General features: G+C 41.6%; 1 protein-coding gene across 2 annotated transcripts in view; it reads right to left on the reverse strand.

Moving 5' to 3' along the window:
* The window catches only part of LOC136107338 (sodium-dependent noradrenaline transporter-like), a 68,213-nt gene that overhangs the window by 18,926 nt on the left and 22,149 nt on the right, over nucleotides 1-27,138 (reverse strand). For both annotated transcript variants that reach the window (XM_071814403.1, XM_065848325.2), the window contains 7 exons: nucleotides 25,247-25,378; nucleotides 21,358-21,595; nucleotides 9,793-9,931; nucleotides 8,850-8,984; nucleotides 3,501-3,604; nucleotides 799-923; nucleotides 324-436 (listed from right to left, as the gene is read on the reverse strand). In XM_071814403.1, the coding sequence (XP_071670504.1) occupies nucleotides 324-436; nucleotides 799-923; nucleotides 3,501-3,604; nucleotides 8,850-8,984; nucleotides 9,793-9,931; nucleotides 21,358-21,595; nucleotides 25,247-25,378 (986 nt within the window). The remainder of the gene's footprint in view (nucleotides 1-323; nucleotides 437-798; nucleotides 924-3,500; nucleotides 3,605-8,849; nucleotides 8,985-9,792; nucleotides 9,932-21,357; nucleotides 21,596-25,246; nucleotides 25,379-27,138) is intronic.

The following is a 27,138-nucleotide window of genomic DNA, read 5'->3' on the forward strand; positions in this document are numbered from 1 at the left end:
ATACCTTTAAATTGTAATAATTGACGATGGACAGCCCCTTTCTAAGGTCATTCTGTAAGGTCACTAAAAAAACCCCAGCAGCGAGTGGCTATTTGTTGGCTTAGAAAAGATTTCATCTTTTCCTAAACATCTTAAATACTGTGAGTCTTTAAATATACTGCCAGGTGTAATACTATTGGTATGTTGGCTGTGACTGTGAGAACAGATTCAGGGAATGTGCAGAGCATTTACTTGAAATGTAACAAAGCCCCTGTTCAAGCGCTTCAGCTACAGAATATAAAAGTAAAGGAAAAATGTCAAGGCCAGAAAGAGAAAATACTCACAGAACTGTCAATGCCAAGAGTAAGGAGCATGATGAAGAACACCACAGCCCAAAACGAAGATCCTGAAAGAGTTGAAATTGCCTCTGGATACAGGATGAAAACTAAACCAGCTCCTGAAACAGAAAAGGAGAAAATAATGTATTACTAAAGGATGTTTCTTATCTTCAAAAAAGTGTTAATTTTAAGATAAATAATGAGTAAGTTGACTTTTACATCAGTCCACATCACGCTGAGTAGCTGAACTTGTGAGGGGCGGGATGCTGGGGAACCTCAGTTCAGTGGAGGTGGGATGGATCAATACCATTTGGAGTTCACATTTCAGCAAGGCATTTATGCACAGAGTTATAGTTGCAAGTAATTTAATTCACATCACTTCCATGAGATTTTCACACACTTGTTTAAAACAAATATAAACACATTTGCCAAGAAATGGTGGACAAAAGGGGGTAAAACTAATATAAAATTAACTTCTTACCTTCAGTGGCTACATCCTCAATTTTAACTTTGTGCTCATGAGCCATGTAGCCCAATATGGAGAAAATTGCAAATCCTGAGATGAAACTTGTGACACAGTTAATGGTACTGGTCAGCAAAGCATCCCTAATGATGGAGAGAAGAACAGCCCAGTGAAAACCACAAGAAACCAACCAAAATCCAAAACCAAACCAAGAAAAAACAACCACCAAACTAAACACCACTTTAAGAGCTAGATGAGGGTTGTCTTATAGGAAGGTTCTTGTGGAAATGCTAATTGTGCAGTTATCCTGATGACCAAAAGCTCATATCGGCATATTACGCTAGAAAATGACATACTTCTTACGATTTTGATTTAAAACTGAGTTCTGTTCAAAAAAATCAACAAAGCTATATTAAAAAGTAACGTCATCACCCTTGCTGGTATCCATAACATAGAAAGAGAGTGGCCTGAAGTGAAAGAGCCTTACTGTTCATTAATTCACGGGAGCGGTTGTTCAGGAGTGTTTTCAGGCCACTCCAGGAGGGCACATTTTAGCAAGCTGTGCTGCCACGCAGCCGGCAGCGGATGACCACCCTCAGTCTGAACGGAGGCCCCTTCACCTGTGAAGTCAGCTACGCTTTTCTGAACAAACACAACTCTTGCTTATCAGATTGTTACAATAGTGCATTTAGTTTAAAGGTTAAATATCATACAATGTGCGTCATATAGCGATGACTGCACACAATTCTGGGGTTTAATCTGCCATGGTGTTGTGATAGATGTGTGGGTTTCCATGGGTGTTCCTGGTAAACGGCTGTTAGCAACCCCAGCTGTAAGATAAGCGGACCACCCGTCTTTAGCTGTCTACCTGATCTGCACAGTCCCTGGTATGTAATCTTTTGCTGCATATGACCTTTAAAACAGAGGACATGGCTTTGTGAACATCAGTGATATTTAATAAGCAGAAAGTCAATATTATTTCCTTTATCAGTTACACTACCCAAAGTCATAGGTGCCATACGGCAAACTTTATCCTTTTCTTTAAATTACTTTATTTTGATAGCACTGAAGAATTTGTCCTGCAATTCTTAAAGTGTGTTCCTGGGGGAAGCCTGCAGGATCAAGAGAGACTGGATTGGACTCATAAACTCAAATTCTTTCCACTTATTAAAGAAGAAAATTGCTAGATATTTGTCACTGATAAGATGGCAATGGTATTTCTTGTTTCCCACAATTCAATAAGGTTCTTAGGCAAGTGAATAATGCTTCTTTCGTCTAGTCAGTAACTGGATTAAGTGATGCTTATCTCCTTAAAAACTGAGCTGAGCTAGCTCTCAGTATTTTGCATGTAAAACCAGATCATAATTTAAGTACAGATTCTCATATCTTGTGGCCCTGATTTTCAGGATTGTTACCCTACCTGATACTACTGACACTATTCCTCTCAAGGAAGGTGTGCAGAAGCATAGATGGGAGAGCATAGTGCTGAGTTATGGCCTTCATTTGGCAACAGTACTATCTCAATTTGTTCTGTTTCAAGAAAGCATTTTGAACAAAATATGTCAGCACATCATAGAGTTATTTGACCAAAAGAAGGATATTTGTAAGTCTTGCAAATGCTGCTGAATTGGAACTTGCTTTTCAGGTTAGACTAAACCACAGTTTCAATGAAACTACAGATTACTCTTATAGGGAAGGCAAGACTTATGAAGCAAAACTGAAAAATATAGTAAGCTAAGAACTAAAACATGTGATTTCACATACAGCCTGTGGCGTTTTCTTAGTTTCAAGTGGATTTTTTCTATTTCAGAGCAAAATGAGAATACAGAAGCAAAACAATTATATAGGGAGCTACTATGAGATTAATGCAAAATTATTTGCAGAAGACAATAAGTGATGTTCTGGCAGACTGCTCTGGCCAGCATTCCGAGAGGTTCCCAGGGCTGGTGACGCTGCCTGCTGCAAATCTGCTGGCAGCCCAGGGTTGGTCTGGGTTAAGTATAACGTTAGTGGCAGTATTCCACGGTTTTGGCTTTTAATCTGTTTAAAGCAATTCAAATCTATATATTTTCTTGTAGCTTTTCACTTTTTTTTTCTGCCATGCTTCAGTTCACAATGTATTTCTAATACACATTCTTTCTGAATTTATATTTCATGGGAAATTTTAAAGTGATGCTTGTTTTTATTTCAAAATGGAATGTTAACAAAACCTCTAAACGTTGGGAGTTCTCAGGAGGTGCAGAGCAGTCCTGGTTTAATTTCTATGGTGGTGATTCAGCAAAACACAAGCGGACTTAAGCGCTCTCTTGAATTGGAGCTCAACATAAAATACCAGAAATGTAATCCTAAGGCACAGAAACGCTTCTGGAAACTGGAATCCTTCTGGTTTTAGTTCTTGGAGCAATGAGATTTCATCCAGGTCTTGCTTTTAATGGTACTTTTGAAAGGCAAACAGAAGCACAGTTTATACAGCTGTCTATAAAGTCCAACCCTAATCCCATTCTGTTTTGCTGTAGAGCAGATATCTTGGCAGGTTCCTGTTGCTAAAATTGCAGTAAGGAAGACAGTGTTTTGAGATTTGAGTTTGTTCCCATGTCTGCACGAGACCAACCAGCGCGAATAAATGACTGAAGATAAAAAGGTAGCTCAGTACTTATTCCGGCTGCAGTTAGAGTAAACAAATCATTCTGAAGCGGTAATGAAATAATAGGTTGTCTCACCTGTAACAGTTGTTGTCGAACTTATTGTAACTGGCAAATGCAATTAAAACGCCGAACCCAGCTCCTAAGGAGTAAAATATCTGAGTAGCTGCATCAATCCATACCTGCATAATGACACCAACATTGTCAGTTCAGTCCAAAAGGCACATCAGGGAAATGCAAGAGTGTACAAGGCAACTGGCTTTTGAGAAATGATCAGCACTCACGGCTGGGGCAGCGCGAGCGCTGCGCAGCCCCCGTGCGATGGCACTCGGGGCGCGGTCGGGGCGCGCGATGGCACTCGGGGCGCGGTCGGGGCGCGCGATGGCACTCGGGGCGCGGTCGGGGCGCGCGATGGCCTGGCCCCGAACGGCAGGGGCCCAGGCAGCCAGCGGGCTCCCAGCTCGCGCTGCTGCCCGGGGGTCGGGGCTTCTGAGCTTTCGCTGGGTACTGACATGGTTACTTTGTTTTTCTCCTGGGTGAGAGAAATACACTTGCAATAGTTTCTGTTCCAAGTCAGTTTGGAATGTACAACCAGAAAACTAAAAATAGTCAATGGGTCAAGTGTTAGAGGACACTTTGTTTCCCATATGAGAGCTTTCTTGGTGAGACAGTTAGTGCACTGCGTCTGGTGCTTTCTGGTTTCAGAAGCTGAAGCACGACTGATGTGCTGTGAACAGAACAGTGCAGATTATCGGTCACCTTCCCCACTTAGCTCGAGATGGAGTTATTCCTGTGATAGTCGTTAAATTTCAATGTAGAGGCAGTTTCGTCATTTTAAGAATTGTCCACTAGGGAAAACAAGTTTTTAATGCCCTAACATTTCCTGAGTGACTCTGGAGCCCAACATCCACCCCAGCTGCGCAGACAGGGGTCAGGGACGATGCCACAGTGCTGGGCTCCTGAATCAGAAGCCTGGGTCATGAGGGTTCCTTGGTTGTTACACAAAGATATTTGAAAAAGCATCTTCAATGAGGGTGATGAAATCAATGGAGTGAATAATGCTCAGTATATCTCAAAATGAGATCTTCAATGTTTGATTAAATCTAACAAGTGCTCCAGACTATGTAAAGCACTGGATTTCATATCCATGGACCTCTACAAAATCAGGTCTAATGTATCTATTCAGCAGCAGCTTTCTCACAGATCTAAGCAACTTATCACTTCCTTCTACATTGGGATTTTAATGCTAAGCTTTCACATTTGGCCCAGTGGAAGGAGAGTGCCTTATCCCATCATAACATGATATATGAAAGCACTTATCCTAGTGATCTCTTTTTTTCTCAGCAAAGATGATAGATACTTTCAATTACTGCTTGCTGAAGACTGGACCATTTTATTGAGCTCTGGATTTGTAGAGAAACTTAATTTTGTGAACTGTTGAGAGTTAATTACTTGAGAGGTAATATGAAGAACAATGTATGTTGTGTTCATTGCAAAACAATAGATGGGTAGATATGATTTTTCTCAAATTGCATTTCATACAGGGCTTTTGGATATCATGGATTTATTTTAATAAATAGCAAAGCAATTTGTAAAATTAGTTCCTTGCTCATTCCTTTTATAGATCATATACTATATACATATACACTATATACTATATACATATATATGTATATACACTATATACTATATACCATATCTTGATGTTCTATCTCCACACAAAGTTTGAGAACAAATAGGGTTATATTCTCTGAAGGGCATACATGTGGATAAAAGCGCAGGAGGAGAGATGCGAAGACTCCTATAATTTTTCTTGTTTCATAAAACTTGCCATAACTTGTATTGTTAGTGAAGTGCCTGAAATTCTTTAAAATTAATTTTGCTTAGACTATAACTAGGTCTGCATGTCGTCACCATAAGGCACTTGGTGTTAGTGGTTCTCTAGTGCTTTTGAGCCGTGCCAGGAGAGTGTTACTCTTTATACTTCCCCTTTCTTACCGTTCAAGCACCGTTAAGCATCTGCTTAGGTCCCATTGATTCAAATAAGAGGTCAGCACCTGCTGCGTACCAAAGGAGTTATGCGTATGCTTGCGTGTCTGTTGAGTAAGAGTCTTGGCTCAAAGTAGCTCATTCAAAAACAAATTTAGAAGATCAAGGTGAAAGGAAAAAGAGCAGAAATCAGAAATTCCTTTAGAACCAGAATTAAATGCAAAACATTCCCTTTGCTTTAACAAAGCAGGATGTGAAACAGACAGTGGGGCTGGTTCCTCTGCAGTTCATGCTCATGTTCTCTGTTCACTCAGCCGAACAGCTTCTGATTGATGCATAGGCTTATATATTTTATGGTAGGATATTGTTTTTATATGTATAAAAAATGAAAAAACAGAAACATTTTACAGGAGGTAGTCACTAATCTTTCCAGCTTTCTTCATGGTTGTTTATGCCATTTTAACTTTTGTGTATATTTTTTCTTGTGTATGTGGATTTAAAGAAAGACTGTGCTGTGTGGAGAGGAAACGTGTGCACCTTAGATGTTAATACCACCTCCAGGAAACTTGTCAAGGTGTATGACAGAGGGGGAGTCTTCCTTGTGTGTGATTTACCTCTGTGTTTAATTCCAGCTCCTTCAGCAGAACAGAAGTGTAACTGCTGTTTACCTAGATGTTGAGTCCTGCATCTGGGCAGGAACAATCCCAAGTTCCAGTATAGGTTGGGGCATGACCTATTAGAGAGCAGTGTAGGGGAAAGGGACCTGGGGGTCCTGGTGGACAGCAGGATGACCATGAGCCAGCACTGTGCCCTTGTGGCCAGGAAGGCCAATGGCATCCTCGGGTGTATTACAAGGGGGGTGGTCAGTAGATCGAGAGAGGTCCTCCTTCCCCTCTACTCCGCCCTGGTGAGACCCCATCTGGAATATTGTGTCCAGTTCTGGGCCCCTCAGTTCAAGAAGGACAGGGAACTGCTGGAGAGGGTCCAGTGCAGGGCAACAAAGATGATTAAGGGAGTGGAGCATCTCCCTTATGAAGAAAGGCTGAGGGAGCTGGGGCTCTTTAATTTGGAGAAGAGGAGACTGAGGGGTGACCTCATTAATGTTTATAAATATATAAAGGGTGAGTGCCATGAGGATGGAGTCAGGCTCTTCTCAGTGGCAAACAATGATAGGACAAGGGGCAATGGGATCAAGCTGGAACACAAGAGGTTCCACTTAAATTTGAGAAAGAACTTCTTCTCAGTGAGGGTAACAGAGCACTGGAACAGGCTGCCCAGGGAGGTTGTGGAGTCTCCTTCCCTGGAGACATTCAAACCCGCCTGGACACCTTCCTGTGCGACCTCACCTAGGCGTTCCTGCTCCAGCAGGGGGATTGGACTAGATGATCTTTTGAGGTCCCTTCCAATCCCAAACATACTGTGATACTGTGATACTGTGATATGCAGTGGAGATGAGTATTAGTGGCTTTGTAGCTTCTGGACTTCAGGCAAGGAACATAGTTAGGCACTGGCCTAGTTAAGAGGTCCTCAGGTGAATATTTTTCTCATCTTTACGGACACACTCTTTGTGGATTCAGTATTCCTGAAAATGAGGAGTCTCAGGGCTTGCTCAGTGCTGAGCAGTGTGTGGCCACATAAAATAAGGCAGACGCTGACACGGATCGGGGTGTTCTAAGGTCTTTTAGAAGAGCATTGGCAGAGCCCCCCGTAGGTCGTTACTGCTGTGACTTATGTTTTTTCGCTAGATTCTTCATTTGGGAGAAAAAAAATCTGAAATATTGACATAGAACTGAAGCAGGAGTTTATTCTTGGGAGCCTGACGACAAAGACTAAGCACACAGGGCCTATTGTAGCGGCAGGTATCCCAGTCTCGGTGCACGAGAGGGGCTGACGTGACAAAGTAGTTTGTGAAACTTCGCCTCATAACTGATCTTTAGTCTTTTTTTTTTAATTCTAGAATAACTTTTTTGTTGTCTGAAAAATTTAGTCATAAAAACAAATAACTTTAGGGTCATCCAAACAGCAGCTGCAGAAATATTCAGCCAGGAAAGAGCAGTGCATAGAGTATCCTTCCAAAAGCAGAAGGCAGCTATGATTACAGAGGCCCAGATTCTGAGCTGATGCAAGCTGGCACAGCTCCACAGGCATCTGGTTGAACTTGTGGTGCTTTTTTCCAAACAGCGCTCAGAATATGTAAGAAAAATTGAAACACCTCCTTTGTTCATCCTTGCACCTTTGTATTTACGTGCGCGTGAACCACAGAGGTGGGGACTGCCTGGGTGACAAAGGTGGATGAAAGTCCCATGGCTGAAGTTCCGTTTGACTCTTCCAAAACAGTGAGATGGGATCTGGGTTCTGGTGCTAACTTCTGTTGTTGAAGAAATGCCAGTTTCCAAATTCATTATTACAAAACCAAGGAAAGACTGCTTTGCTAAGAGTATATAAAACAGGTCTGACACTTGAGATCTTGATCTTTTTGATTAGTCAGGAAAAATCAAGATAGGATGCATAGGAAATGCCCAGTGCAACTATGTACAGGCTACAGACATTTCTGAAAGCTGCAGATTTTCAAGATAGTTAATTTCCTTCTAGTAGAACTATGTCCTTCCTTTTCAGTTTTGTAACCATTCGAGTGGCCTCATGAGCCATCCATGGAGATACCACTGTCCTGTGAATGATTTATGATATTTTTAGCATAGCACAGTGGTAGTCACCAGATCATTGTTCTTCGTAGGTCTGAAATGCTGGCGATTTCATGAGTTAGTGACTATACTCATAGATCTTGCTTTACAATGGATGAAATAATTCTTAGTTCCAAGGTGCTCAACAAACTGTGTTGGTTTGGGTACATTTACTGATGAAGACTTGCAGTACTGTTAAATGATACAGTGAAATGTACGTCCATTTCAATAGCAGGTTAAGAACACCATACTATTTAATAGCTCATTTTTATGAAGGACCATGACCAAGTGAATTAGTCCTGACTCTGTATGTTTAGCAGGGTTTTCTGCAGCCAGGATCATTGTTTTCCAGATCAGTGTTCAACCCAGTGATCCAAAAAGCCGTGTGTTTTTTTTTTCTTGAGGGAATTCTTAGCCTTTTGAGAACTCAATTTTTGCATGACTCAGTGTCCACATGTAAAGGATAGCACAGTATACAGAGTGTACAGTCAAAGCATGGACTTCAAGGGACTGCCACAACTGAAACTACCCTCGTAGAGGTTCTGTTTGTGATCAGAACAGTTTTGGTTCAGGCTGAGATACGCCTGTTACGGACAGTGCTGGAAGGTCAGACTGTCGGGACAGTGGACTGCTGCTTATGCAAAAGCTGAAGTGTGGCTCTATAATTTCAGAAATTAGCTCTGGTATTTTCAGTTTTAGTAACAGCAGCAACAGGCTTAATAATAACAAGGGAATAAGAGCGGAAGAGTACACTTACTGTGGCTTCTTTTAGTCTTCCGAAATCTATGTGCAGGTATGCATTTATTCCATTGTATGCACCAGGCAGGGTTATTCCATGTATTAACAAGACAAATAATACAACATAAGGCAAAGTGGCTGTTATCCAAACAACCTGTAGACAACAGAGATCCAAAAGGTTAATCAGCTGTTACAGAAGGCTTAAGAAGGTATGAAAAATACAGCTGGCACTTTCCTGGTGTTGTCCATGCAGTTCGATGGAGCAGCTCTTTACGGAATGTCTTGGGGGAAAATGCTGTTATGTGTCATGCATCTTTATGCATGGATGTTTACAGATACTAGTAGGAGACAGTTTTGACAAACAGAAGACTTGGACTGCTTATACATTACCAGCATGTGTTAGGTGATTAGCTGTTCAGCTATATACTTTATTACTAAACAACTGCAGTTATTGCCTGATGTTAGGTGATGCTCTCATGAAAATGTACAAAAAGCTCTCATGTATCCAGCCCTAGGATTTCTGTTGAGCTGTTTTCTGAGGGTTGTCAAAGAGTTATTTCAAATTAGTTTAATAAGATATTTCTCTTGTCATGGTATTTTATATAATAAAACCCAAACATCTTAAACAATTGAAACATTAGTACATTTGGCTAAGAATAGGAGGCATGCTCAAGAAAATTCAAAGTATTTCAAAATATTTTCTGGATGAGACCACTAATGTTGAATTGAAAATATGCTAATAACATTTCCAGTTAGAACATCGCACAAGCAAAACTTGTAAATCAAATAAAGGCCGAATCAGGATTGTGGATTTCCACTGTACATATAGGAAGGCCTCTCACACGGTTTGGTCCCGAGGATCCCTCAGAGGCAGTGATTTAGTCTTTTGCTTTCTAAAATTAGAAGACTTCTTAAAGGAGACAAAGAACGTAGTTGAGATAGAAGGACAATATTAGCTCTACCTTTCCTGAAGTCTTCACGCCTTTCCACAGACTAAAGAAAAGAATGATTACCACCACCAAGAGGCAGAGGGAAAGTTGCCAGCGAGGCAAGCCAAGGTCATGGATTCCACGGCTTTCGTGCAGGTGCAGGACTCCTCGCCTACATACCAGATACACAGAAACAAAGCGAAGTCACAGGGGGAAAGGCCTTGCCGCGTCTCGTGCTGGGGCACCGCTGTCAGAGGCTGCACCGCAGCTGTGGCGGCCGTGCGGACGCGGCCAGCAGGCAGTGCCGGCAGCGCGGTCTGCTCGGCGACGCCGTGCGTTGTGCTGCTTCCCACAGCGCCTCACGGGCACCATAGTGCCATAACGGCCGTGCTCTCTCCACTGGAAGATACCTTCAATTCCCTTTTGAAAAGGCTATTGTGAGGCTGCCAAAATTGTGGTTAGTTAGGAGCAGCAGCAGTTGGAAAATATAAATTTGATATATTGCTCTGTGTTGTTCACTGAGATAGCGGAGTGATAGCAGAGGGGATTCTGTTGCTTATCAGAGCAGGCTGGTTCTTTTGACATCTACACAGTTAAATGGACTGAGGTGTAGAAAAGTGTTCGTCCTCGTGACTGGTGATAGCCACAATTAGAGTTGCTAAAACACATGGTGTGCTACACGCACAGGGATATGCGAGAGATGTTATAGTGGATCTCCCTGCTTTAACTCAGTTTTATGCTACTGAAGTGTCTCTTGCTGCTTTTACAAATCTAAAAAACGCAAAACCATTTTGCTTTACTGAAAGCAGCATGTGCGGAGGAATGGTGTGTGCCTGGAGCCCTGCACGGGAGGGGAATTGCAGAACCACCTGCTCGTTCTGATGCGGATCTACGGGATGCAGGCTAAGGGGTTCCATTTCTGAGTGTTTCACTGCCCATCCAGATAACACGGTTATGACCTTCCTTGTCTCCTCCCCTTCTCTATTACTTTCTATTTGCGATGCACTGCTTGGGTAAAATAGAGAGCTCATCTCTGTTGGCTTCTTTTTGCACCATGGCAGTATAACACAAATCAAAGAAGCCCTTTTCACTGGAGGACCTTGGCATGTTTTATGAAGATAACTACATTTTAGAGAAACTGAAGTACTGAGTGATTTGCCCTGAGTGACTGCAGACTTTAGAGATTAAAGTCTAAGGAATCTCATTCCAGCTCCATGGGCTGTGCCCGTACAATCTCTTATCAGATAGATGGTGCTTCAGAATTAGCTTAAGCACTTGTCTCATCAAGTCAGAGACGAGTGAGATAGTTGAATAAGTTCCAAGATAGTGCAATGCTGTGTCAACTTAAATATGGGAAACTGAAAAATGTCTCTGTGCTACTTAAATTGTTGAAACACGCTGGGAAAATTAAGGCCCGTTAGAATGATCCATCTAGTAATATGAAAGAGTTGCATACAATCCCCTTTTGATCCCTAAAGCATCAAAATGTGATGATCTAAGAGCTGGAATAGTTCTACTTCTGTAGTTCCTCATGTTTAATAAGAAATGCTGTATTTTTTTTAACTGTTTCTATGATTAGTATCAGGTTGGATAAAATACACCTGTAGAAAGCATCCTTCTAAATTAAGCAAATGATCTGTTTCTGCTGCATTGTAAGGCTAACAACAAGTGAGGCATTAACAGGGTAGTGATCATGTGTATATGGCATATTTTCCAGAATGTTCCTATTTAGAAAATATGAGGTGATTTCAACTCTTACTGTACAATGTAGCTGTATAACAATATAGCTGTTACCTGTGGAAACAGAAAAACATAGAGACAGACTTCTTGATCTCTCATCTAAAAACCTATTATATTTCATTAAATGTAAACAAACAGGTATGTCTCATTCAACTTGTTTGGAGTGTGAATGGAAGCTGTTTGTATTTCTGCTAACAAAGTGTAATTCGCCAGAGGACTGGAAGGGACCTCAGTTGTGAGTTAATCCTGGGCAGGAGTGCCCAAACCCGTTCTACACTCGGGCAGTGGTAAGTACAGCTGGGGAGAAGCTTCACAGGCTTCTGATCAGAACATTGTCCAGGATCATGGGAGGGTTTTGGCAATCTGTACTATCACACTTTGAGTGCTATCACTGTTGGAGCTGGATGTTTTAAAGAAAATCCTTTGGATTATGACATGTAGATGTCTGCTCAGGAAGACAATCTGAAATTGCATTCTTTCTGCCCATTTAACTTTTTATTCTTCTTGCCCAAGTATTTTTCTGGACTTGTAAAGAAGCCTGCTTCCTTGTGTTTGCTTTCCAAGAAGCAGCCAGCAATGTCTTACTGGTTGGAATGCTTGTCAGAGCTGCCATTGCAAATGTGGGATTCCCAGCATTTTCAGGAGAATCTCCATTCCAAGTGTTCCGCTCCCTTAATTAGGGTAAGGGATTGTAAAACAGGAAGAGGAAAATACTTTTATTACCACTCAAAACAGCTGTGTAACTGGGCAGCTGAACAAGGAAATCTTCATAGACAGCTGCTGTTTCTGAGCTGTAATTCTTCTGGGTTTTGCTTCCTTTTCCTTTTTTCTTTTTCTTTGTGATCTCTGAAGAAAAGGCATAGAAGCTTTCCTAAATGTACCCATTATGAGGGTTTCTGGGAAGTAGTTAGTGAATGTTTATATATTAGAAGCTATATTTCTGTTCCAGCAGCACCATCAAGTGTAAAAGACGAAGGGCTAGACTGTGATTTAGGTTGTGTGCTGACATCTGAAGAGAGGGAGAAGAGAAGCAGCAGCGAAAGCGTTAGACTAAACCTTCTTGATTTTAAGGATATGGCTCTGTAATGTTCTTCAAAAACCAGTCATTTTTTGGAGAAGGGCAAATTTGAAAAGAACTTTGCATTCATCATGTTCTTTCAAGTTAGCATACACCAGTGATGCTATAGAAAATCCAGTTAGCTCAGTTATGCCACAAGTATTCTTGCTGCACATCAAAGAGCAGTCATGTCAGGAGCAGCCGAGGCCGTTCTTAGCCTCTCTGTTGAGGCAGGTTGAATGATAAACCGCTGACTGCTCTGTCACTTGTAAGGGTCACAAAAAGTACAATGTGAAGAGATACTGCGAGATTCTCCACTCAGGAACCTCTGAGGTCAAAACACCTCAATTTCCAGCCTTTCGATCTTATAGCAGAATAGTGGAACGCGGCCAACATCTGTCCCTGAATTGAAGATGCCTTCGCTAACTGCAAGATTGTCCCGTTTCCCAGGGCAAATCATAGGCATAACGGCATAAACTGATCTCCCTTAAATTCCTGAGCTAGGGAACCAGAAGAGATACAGGGCTAACAAGTATCAGCCTCTGTTGTCTGCCAACTTCCTTAAATTATGTCCAAAACTACTGAGAATGTCTTAGGTAAAAGTTTCTGGAAGTGATTCTTGTTTCTTAAGTATATGGATTTGTCCAATTCCGCTAACAAAAGAAACCCTCATAATTCACAACCCTGAGTCAGACAAAGAAAAAACAGGGGCAGTGAGAAAACCAGAATTAGTATTTTGCCTGTAGATTGTTGTTATTGAGAAAAGAATGGAAGTAGGTGAGAAATATATGCAAAAAGGAGAAGAAAATATTATGGGGTAAAGATTGAGAATAAACATTAACAGATGGAACTGACGGAAAGTAAACCAGGGACCTGTTACGCTGAGCAAAAATACAAGGGCAGCTAATAAATTGTTCAAGCTTTCTGCCAATCTGGTCAGAGCTCTAGCAATATTTTGTTTGTAAAGCACCAAGCATCAAAAAACCTGGACTAGAGATAAGAAATTAACTTTTTTTATTAAAGTCAGGTTTGTACAAAGGAGCCTGATTTATGCTAAGACTGCTGTCCATGTAAGGGAGTGTCAGTTACATCTGCAATGAGTTGGAGACTGTACATCCCTGTAAACAGGGGTCACAGTCGTCTTTCTGCCTATCTGCAAGAGGAGCGGGAATGTGAAGGGATTGTGGACTGAAGCCGCATTCAGTGATTCTGATTTCTGTGTTTGGGAGATTTTATTCGGGTCCCCTCCTTCCCAGTGCACTCTGCTGGGAAAATTCCCCATGCCATCTAATAACTGGCACCAGTTCTGGCCTGACTTCCACCCTGCGTTCAGCTGAAGGGAAATAGTTGGCCTCCGTTGAAATCAGCAGTGATTTGTTTGCTGGTACCACTGTCTTCTGTTTTGTCTTCGTGAGCACTTGGGTCCTTTTCAGTTTAGTGAAAGAGGCAAAGGCAAAGAGGCAACAGGAGGGCGATCTGCTTGGTGTTCACACACAAACCCTACTGAAGACGAACTAGTGAGGAGGTGGGAGGGCAGCTGCTCAGTGGGGCTCAGCAAATGAAGGATCCAGTCATAGTACTAATAGTGGGTAATGTTGGAACCAGAAAATTATTCTCTGTGTCTTAGTGTTTCCATCTGTAAAATAAGGACTATTATAAATCTTTGCTTCATCTCCACTCTGAGCAGTTCAGAGCACACTCTTTCTGGAAGGGGTGAGTATCTGAGTGTAAACAGGGAACCAAACCAAGGAAAAAAAGGGCCAAGTAATCTGAAAATTACTCTGTATCTTGTTCAATCCAAAACATTTACTCCTTAGCCAGAAAACAGGAGGTAAGAGGTTTAGGTGTAGGACACTCCAAGACATTTTGTCAGACTGGTACTTTCTAAGGAGCCTTTTGTATCATTCACCCTTAGGGAGATTTACATAATTGTATTTTTGAATTTTAGGCCGTTTTGTACAAGCAGATTAAATTAAAGGTCTTGGAGTAGGCCTTTTTTTTCAATCCTAAATCAATTACAATCTTAGTTTTCAATCCAAACATGATTACATAGCTCTATAGGCTCATTCTTTGTTTCTTACCTAAATCTAATGTGATCAATAGAAGGGCGTCATTCATCTAAAGACTTTTTAGATGTTGTATCAGATTTGTTCAAATTGCAAAAATGCAGTCAACTTGTCGGCAAATTAGTATGTTAACTAGCAAATGTATTTGTTAGCTAACATACTAAGTACTTCTGAAAACTTAAGTACCCCTAACAACTTCCAGGTACTTCTGAAAGTTAGTAGTCGCTTTTAGGAGATCAAACCCAAATGGATGGCATAGAGTAAGCATCAGCAGATATAAACAGATGTAGTCCTGCTCTCCTGAGCTCTGTTCCCTATTCTGGTAGACTTTTTTTTCATTATTTAAAACGTCATGCAAATTGTAGATTGAAGATGCTAAAAGGACTGTCAGTGTATATCGTGTGCGATCTATAGAAATCAAATTACTCCATTTAGAAGGCAATTTGAAGCGTGATAATTGTACACAATTGGAAGGCTGTCCTACATGCATCTCTTGCATTATATATTTGGGCAACCATAGTTCAGTTGTCATTGCTGACAGTTTCCTTTGGAGTATAAAACACAGTTAGCTCTTTTATCTATGGAAGGTTAGGTTATCTGGAGTTTGCCAGGCTCCAGGTATTTTTACTTGAGGTACAGCACTGCTTAAATTCAGCTGTACTGTTTCCACAGTAGTTTGTGTCTACAAGGCGCACATCCACAGCTCGGTGTGGGGCAGAGTTTACGGTACAGACCCTGCAGACTGACCGCCAGGGTCTGCCCGCTGCCATCCCGGGGCGGGCGGCGGGGGAGTCGCGCAGGCGCAGCAGGGCTGGCTGGCTCAGACCCGGCTCCCGCGGCGCGCCCGGGTCCCGCTGGGTGCGCGCTCTGCGGCTCTGCGGGCCGCGTTCTCTCTGGACAACACCTTCGTGGTCCGGCTTTTTCTGTTTCTCAAGGTATTTATTTCAGCTCTCTCTGGTGTTGGAGAATGGAGCTGTGTAATGAACTTACAGCTACATTTTGGGAATCACTTAGATAATTTACCACTGGCACCCTGGTTGGCATATTTATTATTTGTATTGAATGAAATGGTATTTCTTTTTGAATCATGATAATCCTGACATTATATGTGGCTGCTAGGACTAAGCTCTTAAGTCACTGAGAATGTTTATCTTAACTCACCCAAGTCTTCAACCAACTTAATTCTTCCATTAACTTAAGAACTCCACCTGGAGGGTGCCAGAGCCCTGGAACAGGCTGTGGAGTCTCTTCCTCTGGAGATATTCTAAGGCCTGCCTGGACACGTTCCTGTACAATGTATTCTAGGCATACCTGCTTTAGCAGGTGGCTTGGACTAGATGATCTCCACAAGTCCCTTTCAACCCCAACCATTCTGTGATTCTTCGAATTGTGACCTCCTTTGCTGTTTGTGCCACACTTCAGCACAGCACTCTGAAAAAAAGAGTTTTTCAAAATCTGCTTTCGAACCCGTTATATTGAGATTTGCATATAAAATGCAAATGCTTGAATTTCACCCCTCTGTAGATCTAACGAATACTGAACTCCTGGGAAAAAAAGTATTTGAGTATACGTGGCAAAGCCGTGGGAGCACACGCGCTCCCAGCTGCCCCAGCCCTTGCAGAGGCGCGTGGCGGCTCAGTCGGCATTGGCAGTGGGCCACGCGCGTTGCGCCAGGAGGTCATCGAAGAAGAGCCCTGGGCTCTCCAAAGAAGCTGTTGAGCTTTCACGAAGCTCTACTGATCTCAGAGGAGCTACACTGGAAGACACAATGTTGCCAGGAGAAAGTGAACCACAGGAATAGGCCCACATGCCACAAGCTGAGGACTGCTGACATTTGAACAAATGAACGCTCACTTCATGGTTTGACATTTGTTATAATCCTTTACACAGTGAGGCTAAGTTTGTAAGCTTTTCATGGAGCCATGCTTAGATGTGATATTATAGCTTTGGATGAACAAACACTTCACCTGCACGGAGCAACACGTAAGACACTAGTGGTGATACTATGGCAGTTACTGTGTCAGCGAGAACGCTTGGTGAGAAACAGGTGAATACAAATAAACGAGTGTTTAGTTGTGTACAACACCTTTGTCGGCTTTGCCTTGAGCAATATGTGCTGTTCAACAGAGAAAGGCTCTGTTACTGCTTGCCAGGATTTCACAGGCAAGGTAATAAAGAGGAGGGGCTGCAGCACTGACCTCAGCTGCTGTACCTATTGATCAGAGCCTGGTACCACTACCAAACTACGCAAGATTCTATATGTAAAGATGAGCAGTTAGAATTCCTCCTACAAGCTAGCACAGAGCAATACAATTGCACGTAGCATAACTTGCAGCTCCTAACATTTGCAATATCTCATAACTCCCCCTGCAAATGCAAGTTTGCAAAGTGGTCGCTCTTCCAGCCTTTTGGACTTAACACACAAGGGCCTGTTGTGGTTTAGGAGTCATTTCCATAAAGCTGTCCAGAGCCTAAGAACATGTGTACACACTTAGATGGGTTGACTTCCATTGTACTTGCATTTAATTTCTTTTCTCTTTGTGTAAGTAAATGGTCAACAAATGCAAATACGTGAACATATGTGAAAAGTAAATTTTAAAGCTGTGCATATAAATATTTGTGGGATAGCTGTTTTTATTTTATGCATATAAATACTTGTACCAGAAATTCCTGTGCACTGAGTTGAAAAGAGAAAGACTGAGTTTCTTAGTTGAGTCCAAAAAAAGTCAACGCAGTCAAAAAGTAAATATGAAATATGGAAGGATACAAATATGTTAGGCTATAGATCTGTAAACAGCGCACCCAACCGTTTCCTGAATGTGCTGATGTAGTTAATATAGAATTGATTTCCAAAGCAGCTTGCATATTGCTATTTCAGCAATGTGGCTCTCAATTTCCTACATAAAGTATTTAATAAGGTACTCGGCTCTAAGCCCACTGAAATCAGAGGATTTATTCTGTTGTGTTCAAGGGATTTTCTAGAGGTGAAGGTACAGAACCTGTCTAGAACTACTGTTAGTCTTTGGTTGTGTGCAGATGACTGCTGCGCAGCTTCAAACCTGTCAGAAACATGGGACAACTTTCCTTTCAATTAAGATTCAAAAGATGAGTAAGTCTAGATATCGAAAGAGGTTCTTAATTTCTCATTGCTTACGAACTCTAATTAATATAAAAGGTATGGATGAAGGAAACCTCCTAAGAAGCTTCAGATGTATTCTGTGGAGGTTTGTTGTCCAAGAAAGTGGTATATACATCATTGAGAACTGTCGATCATGTTTAGCACGAGCTTAAGAGTCTTCTCTTACCAGATGTGATTAGCAGAACATTTGACTATCCACTCTCGGTAGTTCCTGTTGTCTGATCTGTTTTTACAAGTATTTTGTGGCAGAATTGCTTATGCTTACTTCTGAAATGGTGTTTTCTGTCTTTTGGGGAGAGGTTGCTTCACAATTGTTTTATGGCGTAGGTTCCTGCATCTTTCTTTTGAGCACATAGTGTTGATCACTCCATTTGATGTGTCACTGAACTACGTGGACCCTTTGGTCTGCGGTGGTATTTCCTGTGAAGACTTGTATCCCAAAGCGTAAATCTATTGGTCTATAAGAGTAACATTTGCTGGATAGGGCGAGGGCTTTTTCAGGATGTTCTTGCTTCACACGCTCCTTATAGACTTATATTTATAAATATGATAGACATAGACTGCTATGACTGAATATTGTCTTCTTGATGTAAATATACAACCTGGAGAACCAAGTTCAAGCTGTACCACTTTCCATGTAGTCTTGAGGCTGAAGACTTCAGGGTTTGGGCACAGTTAGCATCCTTAGCAGGTTCTCCATAAGATGCAGTGCATCCCGGTGACACAGAGCAGCAAGTTCCTGTCACGCTGGTTACTGTGGTTGAAAACACGGCCCCAGATACTGCAGACTGGATGGTCTGTATGCCTGGGAAGTACCGAGGACAACAACTTCTTTTTACCTCCACTGACAAGATCACTCCCTTTCTATGATACTTTTACAGTGGGCACCAGTGCTATTGCTGTTTTCAGTCCCTGTTTTGATAATGCTATTTATCATGCGTTGTTTTAGTGCGGAGGCTGGGCTTCCATAGGTATCCCACTGAAGACTAGAGTGGCATAATTTGATTTTCCTCTGGTATAAAAGGAGCTGCTGTTTCCTTGTTTCTATATATAACTGATGAAAACTCAGAATCTGAAATTTGCCATATTAAATCTCTTGCCCAAAAAGTAATTGTTTCTGTCACTGCGAATATTTTGCAACACTAGATACAAACCTTAAGAAAATAACATGATCATAGAATTTGAAAATCCATGTCTTCATGGTACTGTTATTTAAGAACACTTATTCACAGAATTACTGAGGAAAGAACAATTAGCTATCCAGTTGATAATTTGTAAGAGAAAGACTGGCCTGATACAAACTATTTTGTCAGGAACTGTGGTTCTCCTCTGGCAAAGATACGTTGATTAACAAGTGACTAATGTTTATCTACCAGGAAGAATCGGGTGCAATTCCTACACAAAAACTTGGGTCAGGTTCAGCAGTCGTTCAAGCAGTCATGCAATATTGTATAAGGACACTCAGTATTCTTAAAAGAATATTCAGCCTTTACTTAAAGGGGGGTTCAGAGGGAATGTAGCCAGTCAAGACCCTTACTTGAACTATTACTTAACAACACACTGTGTCCAAAAACGGTGCATCATTCTGTAAACCCACTACACTGACGCAAATGTAGCATTACATCATCACTTCTGCTTCCTGACCTCAGCTCTCCCTGTTGTATAAAGACCATGGGAATCATAGAATACCAGACTGGAAGGGACCACAAGGATCCCCTGGTCCAGCCCTTCTCGGCAAAAGCATGGTCTAGAAAGATGGCCCAGCTGAAGCTTAAAATTGCCCAACATTGGGGAATCCACCATTTCACTGGGGAGATTATTCCAATGGCTGATTGTTCTCATCATGAATGAGTTTGGTTATTTGATGTGAGAGAAGAAACGCTGTTCTCTCAATTGCGCTGTCTTTACTAGGTTGGATTTGAATGCACTAAATCCTTACTCAATTTTGGGTCCATACCTGAGCTGTACAGCTGTACTTGATAAGCTAAGCCAGATACTGGATAAGTGAACATAATGCCCCATGTGATTCTCTGTTTTTACAGCTGAGGAAGCAGATGTTATAGATTGTGTTACTTGTGTGGTTATTCTTCTCATTTTTGCAGTATAATCTAGTTGCCAATAAGTACAGGGCCTTAATTACTGCCCTAAAATTCCAGGATCAAAGTGTAATGAAATGTCAATTCCTTTTTTGTTTTTACCTTCTGAAAACTGCACCTTGAATGTATGTCATGGTAAGGACAGAACCCTAGCATTTCAAGTTTCAGTGCACGGACGGAATCACAAATTCAGCTATTCCTCAGATCAGTGGAACTAAATCCAAACATTGTGAATAGATGCTACTACTGCCTCACCCAGTACAAATTCAAAACCATACCCCGAGCATGATGCGATAACAGAAAATGTGTGGAACCACGTTAAATCATAAAGCAGCAAAGCAAGAATATGGAGATTGTATGTTGCTTTACAAAGGCTTAAGCACAAGAAAATGAAAAAGAAAACCTTCGAAGCCTATTCACATGAAAGTTCTGTAATAATGCAGTTAAGATGCTGAATGTATAACTTCTTACATTTCACTTCAAAGTCAGGTTCTACATGGGCATATAGCCTTATTTTATTATTATTAACACATCATATATTGTCTTGGTAAGGGCAGCAGATTGCCTAGCTGTCATTATTTGCCATTGTAGTGAGTTCCTTTGAACTCCACCTCCCTTATTGATTTCAAAGCACTGAGTTTACCCAGACCCCTGCCAGCAGTTTGTATATCACTACTGATCCTTCACCGTTCTGTCTTCAGAGGAGAAATAGCAGCCGTAGATGTTGCAGAGCTATAAACACAGACCTCAGGATCCCTAATGTAGCCGGGCGTGGTGTATCACACACCAGGCTTTTTATGGTAATGGTGGTGTCTCTTTGTTTCTACAGGGTAGAACTTGCTGCTCAGCAAGCGTGTGCCCTGATCTCCTTCTATTCCCAGCACAGGAATATTCACTGATTATTTAGATTAGTTCAACAGCTGATTTAATTAGCCTGATGCCCACCCTCCTTTCTTTATCCCAATCCAATCCCATTTTCCCCTGAAGGTCAGTAATGCCCGTTTTTTGACAACTGTGGCTCTCTTCTCCCTGCTCAGTGCTTTGTTTCACTTCATTGAACTATCAAAGCAGCTGAGCAAACAGAGGTCTGCTCTGAGGTGTTCTGCAAGTGGAGACACAGGCCAAGCCTGTTGAACAAATGATTATTTTAAAGCCTTGAAGTCAGCTCAGTGTGGCATGCAGTGGTCTTTGTCAGAATATTGCTGTGTTTCCCTGCCCTGGCCAAGTTGGTGCAAACAAAAATGGGACGTCAGGGAAGATTTGCGTCTTGTCCATTCCATGTTGCCCAGTGGCAAGTATTGCATTTGTACTGGAAAAAAAACAAAGCCTGCAGAGACAACAGTCTCAGTCACATAGGAGTGCAGATCAACATTGCAACTGCATTTTAATCTTAGTCTTATGCTTATTTTAGAGGCTGGAGGCTAAGCTGTTTTACCTTCCAGAGGAAACACTGTTAGACATAGAATTTTGAATAAATAGCAAAGTCAAGTCAACACTTACTCATAAAATTCAGCTGCAGGAGTGAGCTTGTACTTCGAGTATTTGGTACCATTGCCAAGCATTGATGCATTGAAGAGTTTGGGATCTGTACAGTTTGCGCTGTTCCAACTGTTGTCACAGTTTGTCCAGGGGAGCTCAAATGTGAATGATGAAAATAGATAATACAGAGACCAAGCTATGATAACGTTGTAGTAGAAACCCACGTAAAGAGCTATGAGTATCACTGCATAGCCTACACCTAAAGACAAAGGAAAACTAGATTATACATTGCATTTTACATGCAACAGTATATGCGAATACTGCAGTTAAAGTCAGCCATACATGGTTGCAAACTCATTTTAGTTCTTCAGACCAATAAAAGGAATTTTTGACATTTACTCATACACATGTGGACACAGTGTCACTGGCCTTAAAGCAAAAAATTACGGTAATGATTTTGGAAAATGACTGGCTTTTAGCAAATCCAGTTGTTTGCCAGAAAAAAGAAATTAGGCAGTGCAATGTCAAAATTTGCTCTTGTGCAAATCCCTTGCTGATTTGCTTCCAATGCAGAAGATCGCAAGCCCATATTAAGAGTGAAACTCACTTCATTTTCACAATGCCAGAGTCCCTGGCAACTTTCATTGGAAAAGTGAAGCTCAAGACTTCAGTGAAGTTTCCATATGGCTCACATTTCCACCCTGAGGTAGTCTGGAACAGACACTGCTCCCTCTCCCGTTCCTTTCTCACTGTTACTGTCCAAGCTGGCTCCTGTCAGTGTGTAACGAGGTCTAAAACATGCAAGAAACTGCCTGTGCTGTTCCACTGAGGGGCTCCAAGCGGTTCTTGGGCATGCCAGGAAATCTTGCTGAATATCAGGCTATATGGTGTGCGGGCCTTCAAACCATGTTGTTACCTCCCCAGGATTACAGGATCCCCACTGGAAGCATTCTGGTTTGACTTTGAACATTTGGTTTTGATTTCTGCCGACTGTGAAGTGTGCTTGGAGGGTGCCTGGAGTGAGGGCGCCCCCAAATGCGTGTTCTCCTAATGAAAATGGTCCTTTTTCCAATGGCTTAGGAATAAGCCTTGGTACTAATGTCAGAGCAGAACAATAGTTTGTTGCCAGAATTCTTTGGGAAGCTTACTTTACCTTGGCTTATATTAATCTCATTTTACTCTGTGCGCTGTACTGTTCTCTGAATCCTACCCAAAAGTTGTATATGTCACATAGAACAGGTAGAGACTGCAGTTGTTTTATGGTTATCATCACTATCAGCACCTAAATGTAAACTTTCACTTCTGTTTTTCTTCAGTTTAGTTTTTTGGAGATGCTGCATTGGAGGCCTAGCAGTTGGAGATGATTAGGCTTTCATATTTCTTGATAAAGTAAGGAAGTAGCATACATTTTGAGTATTAATCCTTGGTTTTAAAATTTGCCTAAGGAACAGATGCTGACCTTGAAGGAGTTAGCAGTTAGAAGACTTAATATACAAGAGTTACTCTTTGTTCTTCAGGAGACTTTCAATACATTGACCAGTCTGCTCATGGACCAGTAAAGGTGGAACTGTATTTTCAAATCCTTGGTGCCTAAATGAATCCAGCACATTAACACTCAAACTCTAGTGATACATTATGATCGGGGCGGGGGGAATCACCCAAGAGGATAATTCTTAAATATTAAATGTTAAAATATTAAGTATGAATAATGTATGTTTTACTGAAGTTGGATGATTACCGTTTAAAAAAAGCGCTCCTGAAATTCCTCCAGTTCAGGATGACAATGATAGATATTTAGTATCAAGATTCTAAAATACTGGATCAAATGTGTCTTAAGTGTTACTTCTCTGAAATAATAAGAATGTTCAGGGATGAATTTACTCTTCTGTTTCTAGGTCTGGCTTTTCTTCAAAGTAACACTGTACCACCCGCACTCTAAAACAGACCTTGGAAAATGCGGAGCTGGAAACAGACCGCTGCATAGGTTACAGGGTGTATTTTAATTGCATGCATTATCGGAGCAGCTCATTAGAAGTAAAATCCTTAGAGTTCATAGCAATAATATTCAGAGCTAAAATTTAGAGAAGCTGTTCTAAATTTGTGTAGACTGTGTACTTTTCATTTGAGAGATTTGAGTTATCCCAGAAACAACTTGAAAGCATCATGATTTTAGCAGTAAAATGTGTTTATATGTTTTCAAAAGATTTGGTCACAACTTTAAAAGGACTGAGTTTCTACTCATGCCAAGATGCAAATACATCTCAATGCCGATTACTGTTGAGAATCAAATAACTTATGCTACTCTATATCCTGGTGATAGGAACACTTACAAATCAACAGCCATGTATGTTTAGTCCGCCTTGAAAATGTCAGCTTAAAAACACTGCTGGAATGTCAACATGACGAGACATGAAATAAGCTCTGTTCTCCTTTCTCATCATCTTTTCAGTTCTGAAGTCAACAGACGGGGGACCTCTGAGCACCGCGCTGTTCAGCGCAAACACTTCGAGATCTTCCAGATCTAATTTTTGCAGTTAGGTTTTCAAAACCCTCACTGTCATCCAGAGATGCTAACTGACACCAGCAGGAATTTCGAGCAAGGGTCTTTGGGTTCCTGGGTGCTGGGATGAATTTTGCAGAAGGGCCAGGTGAATCTACATGAATTAATTTTAAAATGTTGGGGCACGTATTTTATTAGCTCTCTTTGGTTTTTGTTATATCTCTCTAATTTTGCTGTGAACTCTGGGTTTGGCTGATAAGAAAAAAAGCTGCAGTTTTCCTATTCTGTGACAGTAGCCTCCTTGAAGAGGAAAGCTGTATTTTGAGCAAGAAGACTAACATTTACGTAGTGTAACCTACATCCAAGCACCGGATCCGCTAAGTTTGGATTGCTGTTGTTAAGCTCTTCAGCTTTTGTCAGTCATAGGATGAACATGATCTGAATTTTAAGCTTCTAGGATCAGCTGAGCTTGAGTGGTTTCATTTCGGATAGCTGTGTTGAAAAGGCTTGTACATCAGATTTTAGATATAATCTGGTATAGATGTAGGGGAGCTATTTTTTTTTTTTTCTCTTTCTGTTAAGCAATGCTTAAGAAAATTCTTGACGATCCTTACTTGTTTCATGTACAGAAAACATACAGCTTCTTCCACCCAGGGAGATCCCTTTGTCCCTGACCAATGCCAAACACCCTGACTGGTATCCAAACACGTAACCTTGGCTATTTCTTCCTTGCAGAATGATTTCAATTCAGTGCACAACACTCCACAGCCCGTTATTCTGGAGAGTTAACCCCAGTGGAAAACACAGTAGTATTAATCATGCTTAAGTTTTAGTAAGTGCTTTTCATTGCTAGGTTTGAAAAACACTTTACAAAGTCCGTCAGAATCATTGCTCCTGTTCCATAGTCAGGGCAATGAGCTACAGAGCCACAGGTAACTCGTGTGATGTTCCAAGCCTTGTGACTGAACTGCAGCCTTCGCAGCTCCATCTGAGCGCTGTGGGCGCCGTGGTACGCGGCCTTGTGCAGAGGCCAGAGGCTGTGGTTATCTCAGTCACTGGGGGAGACGGCGCTCAACTGACCTGATGGGATTTGCTGTTTCTAAATGTTGGCATTGCCAGTCTCTCCCTCCAGCTGGAGTACCCAGCTCCTTCCACCCCCAGTCTGCAGGTGAAAGGGAGAACGGGGCTGAACCGCTCCCTGCACTGCTCAGCAATAAACCTGAAGGAGATTTTTATGGCTTTTCCCATTTTGTGCTCCACCTGTGATAACAATAAGGCTTCTGATTTCAAGGGCCGGGGAAAGGTTAGCAAATAGCATGCCGTCTGTGGGAAGATGAGAGACCTTTACTTCGCGACGGTGGGCGCGTGGCACCCTCGCGGTGCCCTGCAGGTGGGCAGGGGGACACTCACCTTTGAAAACTGGACAGATTTTCCACACAGTGGCAGCCCCTTCTCGGTTATACTGTCCCAGTGCTAGTTCCATATAGAACAGGGGCATTCCAGCAATGATTAAGAAGAGGATATAGGGAATAAGAAAAGCACCTGAAAAGAGAATAATTAGAAATTGTAGTCTGTGTTTTGGTTATATTTTCCTTTCTCTGTTGCTTACCTGTATTGGCTAAAGACAAAGCCTTTGGGAAGTAGAAAGGAAATATCAGGAAGGAAGAACCTGTGTTCTCTTCTCCCTTTCCTGTAATTTTTTTTAAGGTCTCAGAGACAGAACCCCTGGAAAAAAACTGTAGAGCATAGCTTTTATTTCCCCCTAATGTTTCCTCTCTGCTTTTTGGATCCAAAGAGAAGAATATGTTTCCCTGAAAACCCTAACTGAAGAAGAAATGATGCTGAACACACTTGCAGAGCTAAAAGGGAAAGGGACTATGAAAAATTCTATTCTTTTTTTAGTGTAGTACGTTCAAAAGTGAGCATGGGGGCCAGGAACAGAGGGAGAAAAGTGTGTGAGTTCCTCTAAGTGTGGTTTAAATTCTACTGGGTAAGGTGTCTGCAGGAACCTCTGACTTGAAAAGGAATCATGCTGGTCAGTCATACAGAATTTGGGCTTCCATGGCATGTTCTAGGTTTTGCTGTAATAGATGCCCTTATTCTTATGAAATGTGTTAGACAGTGCACCCCTTCTCCACCCCAGTGATTCTCAGCACCATTCGTGTAGAGTCAGTACTAGGATTGCTCTGGTTTTAGTGCTGAGCTCACGTAGAACTTCTCTACATTGCAGCAGGACCGTGCTGGGGCTGTTTGCACCTTCCTAGAGTACATAACGTTTACCTGATCGAGGGTTCTCCCGCAAGTTCATACCACAGAAATGGTGAGCGGTGCAAAAGTCCTAATGTGTCAGTGCTTCTATCATAAAAAGTATTGCCAAGCGAAATACAAAAGGATCCTCTAATGTAGAAACTGTCTGAAAAGTTCTGAACTATTTTACATGAGCCAGATCACAGAAAGCAGACTCCCCCACTGTGTGGCTACATACGATACTGTAAGCCAACTCTAGTTGGTGTCATGTTTAATAACTGGATCCTCTGCCAGTCCCCTGCTTTGTGGTACCTGTAAAGTGCAGTTTTTACTTTACTGCATAGCTTGCTTAGTCTAGAACGGTTCAACTCATGTAAAATTTGTATAAACAATTATTAGATTGTTCTGATAAATAAGGAGCTGACAAAGTAACTATATATTCTGAATGACATCTCTCCTTCGGAGAGCTGTGCTGCTTTAGTAATTTGGAAACTTCCCTTGTAAAAGGAAATACCATTGCACTGCTTCTACATGTATAAACTCAGAGAAGGTATGTGTAGTCTATATAAGGTATGTGTAGCCTATATAAGTAGTCTACAAGTATGGCTGTATCTATCTCAAACATGCCAGTAAGCAGAGTGAACTGCGTACTTAACAGTGATCTCAGAAGTACTTTTTGTACATTTAAAGCTCTGAATAGTTGTTGCTTCTTTACCTTCCATGTCTGCTTTCCACAGAAATCACCAGTGTGAGCTGCCTAGCAAGGGTGTTCAGAGGGGGAATTTTGAATATACACTGGAGAATAAGAACGGAAAACCAAACTGTTGTCTTGGTCATACCACAAATTGACTTCTCGAGGTACCATGCTGTAACACAATGGTGAACACAACATATTGAGCATGCAGTCCTAAGTTTCAGCATTTGAAAGCTGAAATCTTGCAATGCAACAGAGAGACAAGGTGTGTCAACAGAAATAAAGAATAGTTCAGAACTTTGCAAATGTGTCCTAAAACCTGAATTATATTGCAATATCACTTTGGGGGCAAGAATCTTCT

Source organism: Patagioenas fasciata, chromosome 13 (genome assembly GCF_037038585.1).
Source record: "Patagioenas fasciata isolate bPatFas1 chromosome 13, bPatFas1.hap1, whole genome shotgun sequence".
Taxonomy (NCBI): domain Eukaryota; kingdom Metazoa; phylum Chordata; class Aves; order Columbiformes; family Columbidae; genus Patagioenas; species Patagioenas fasciata.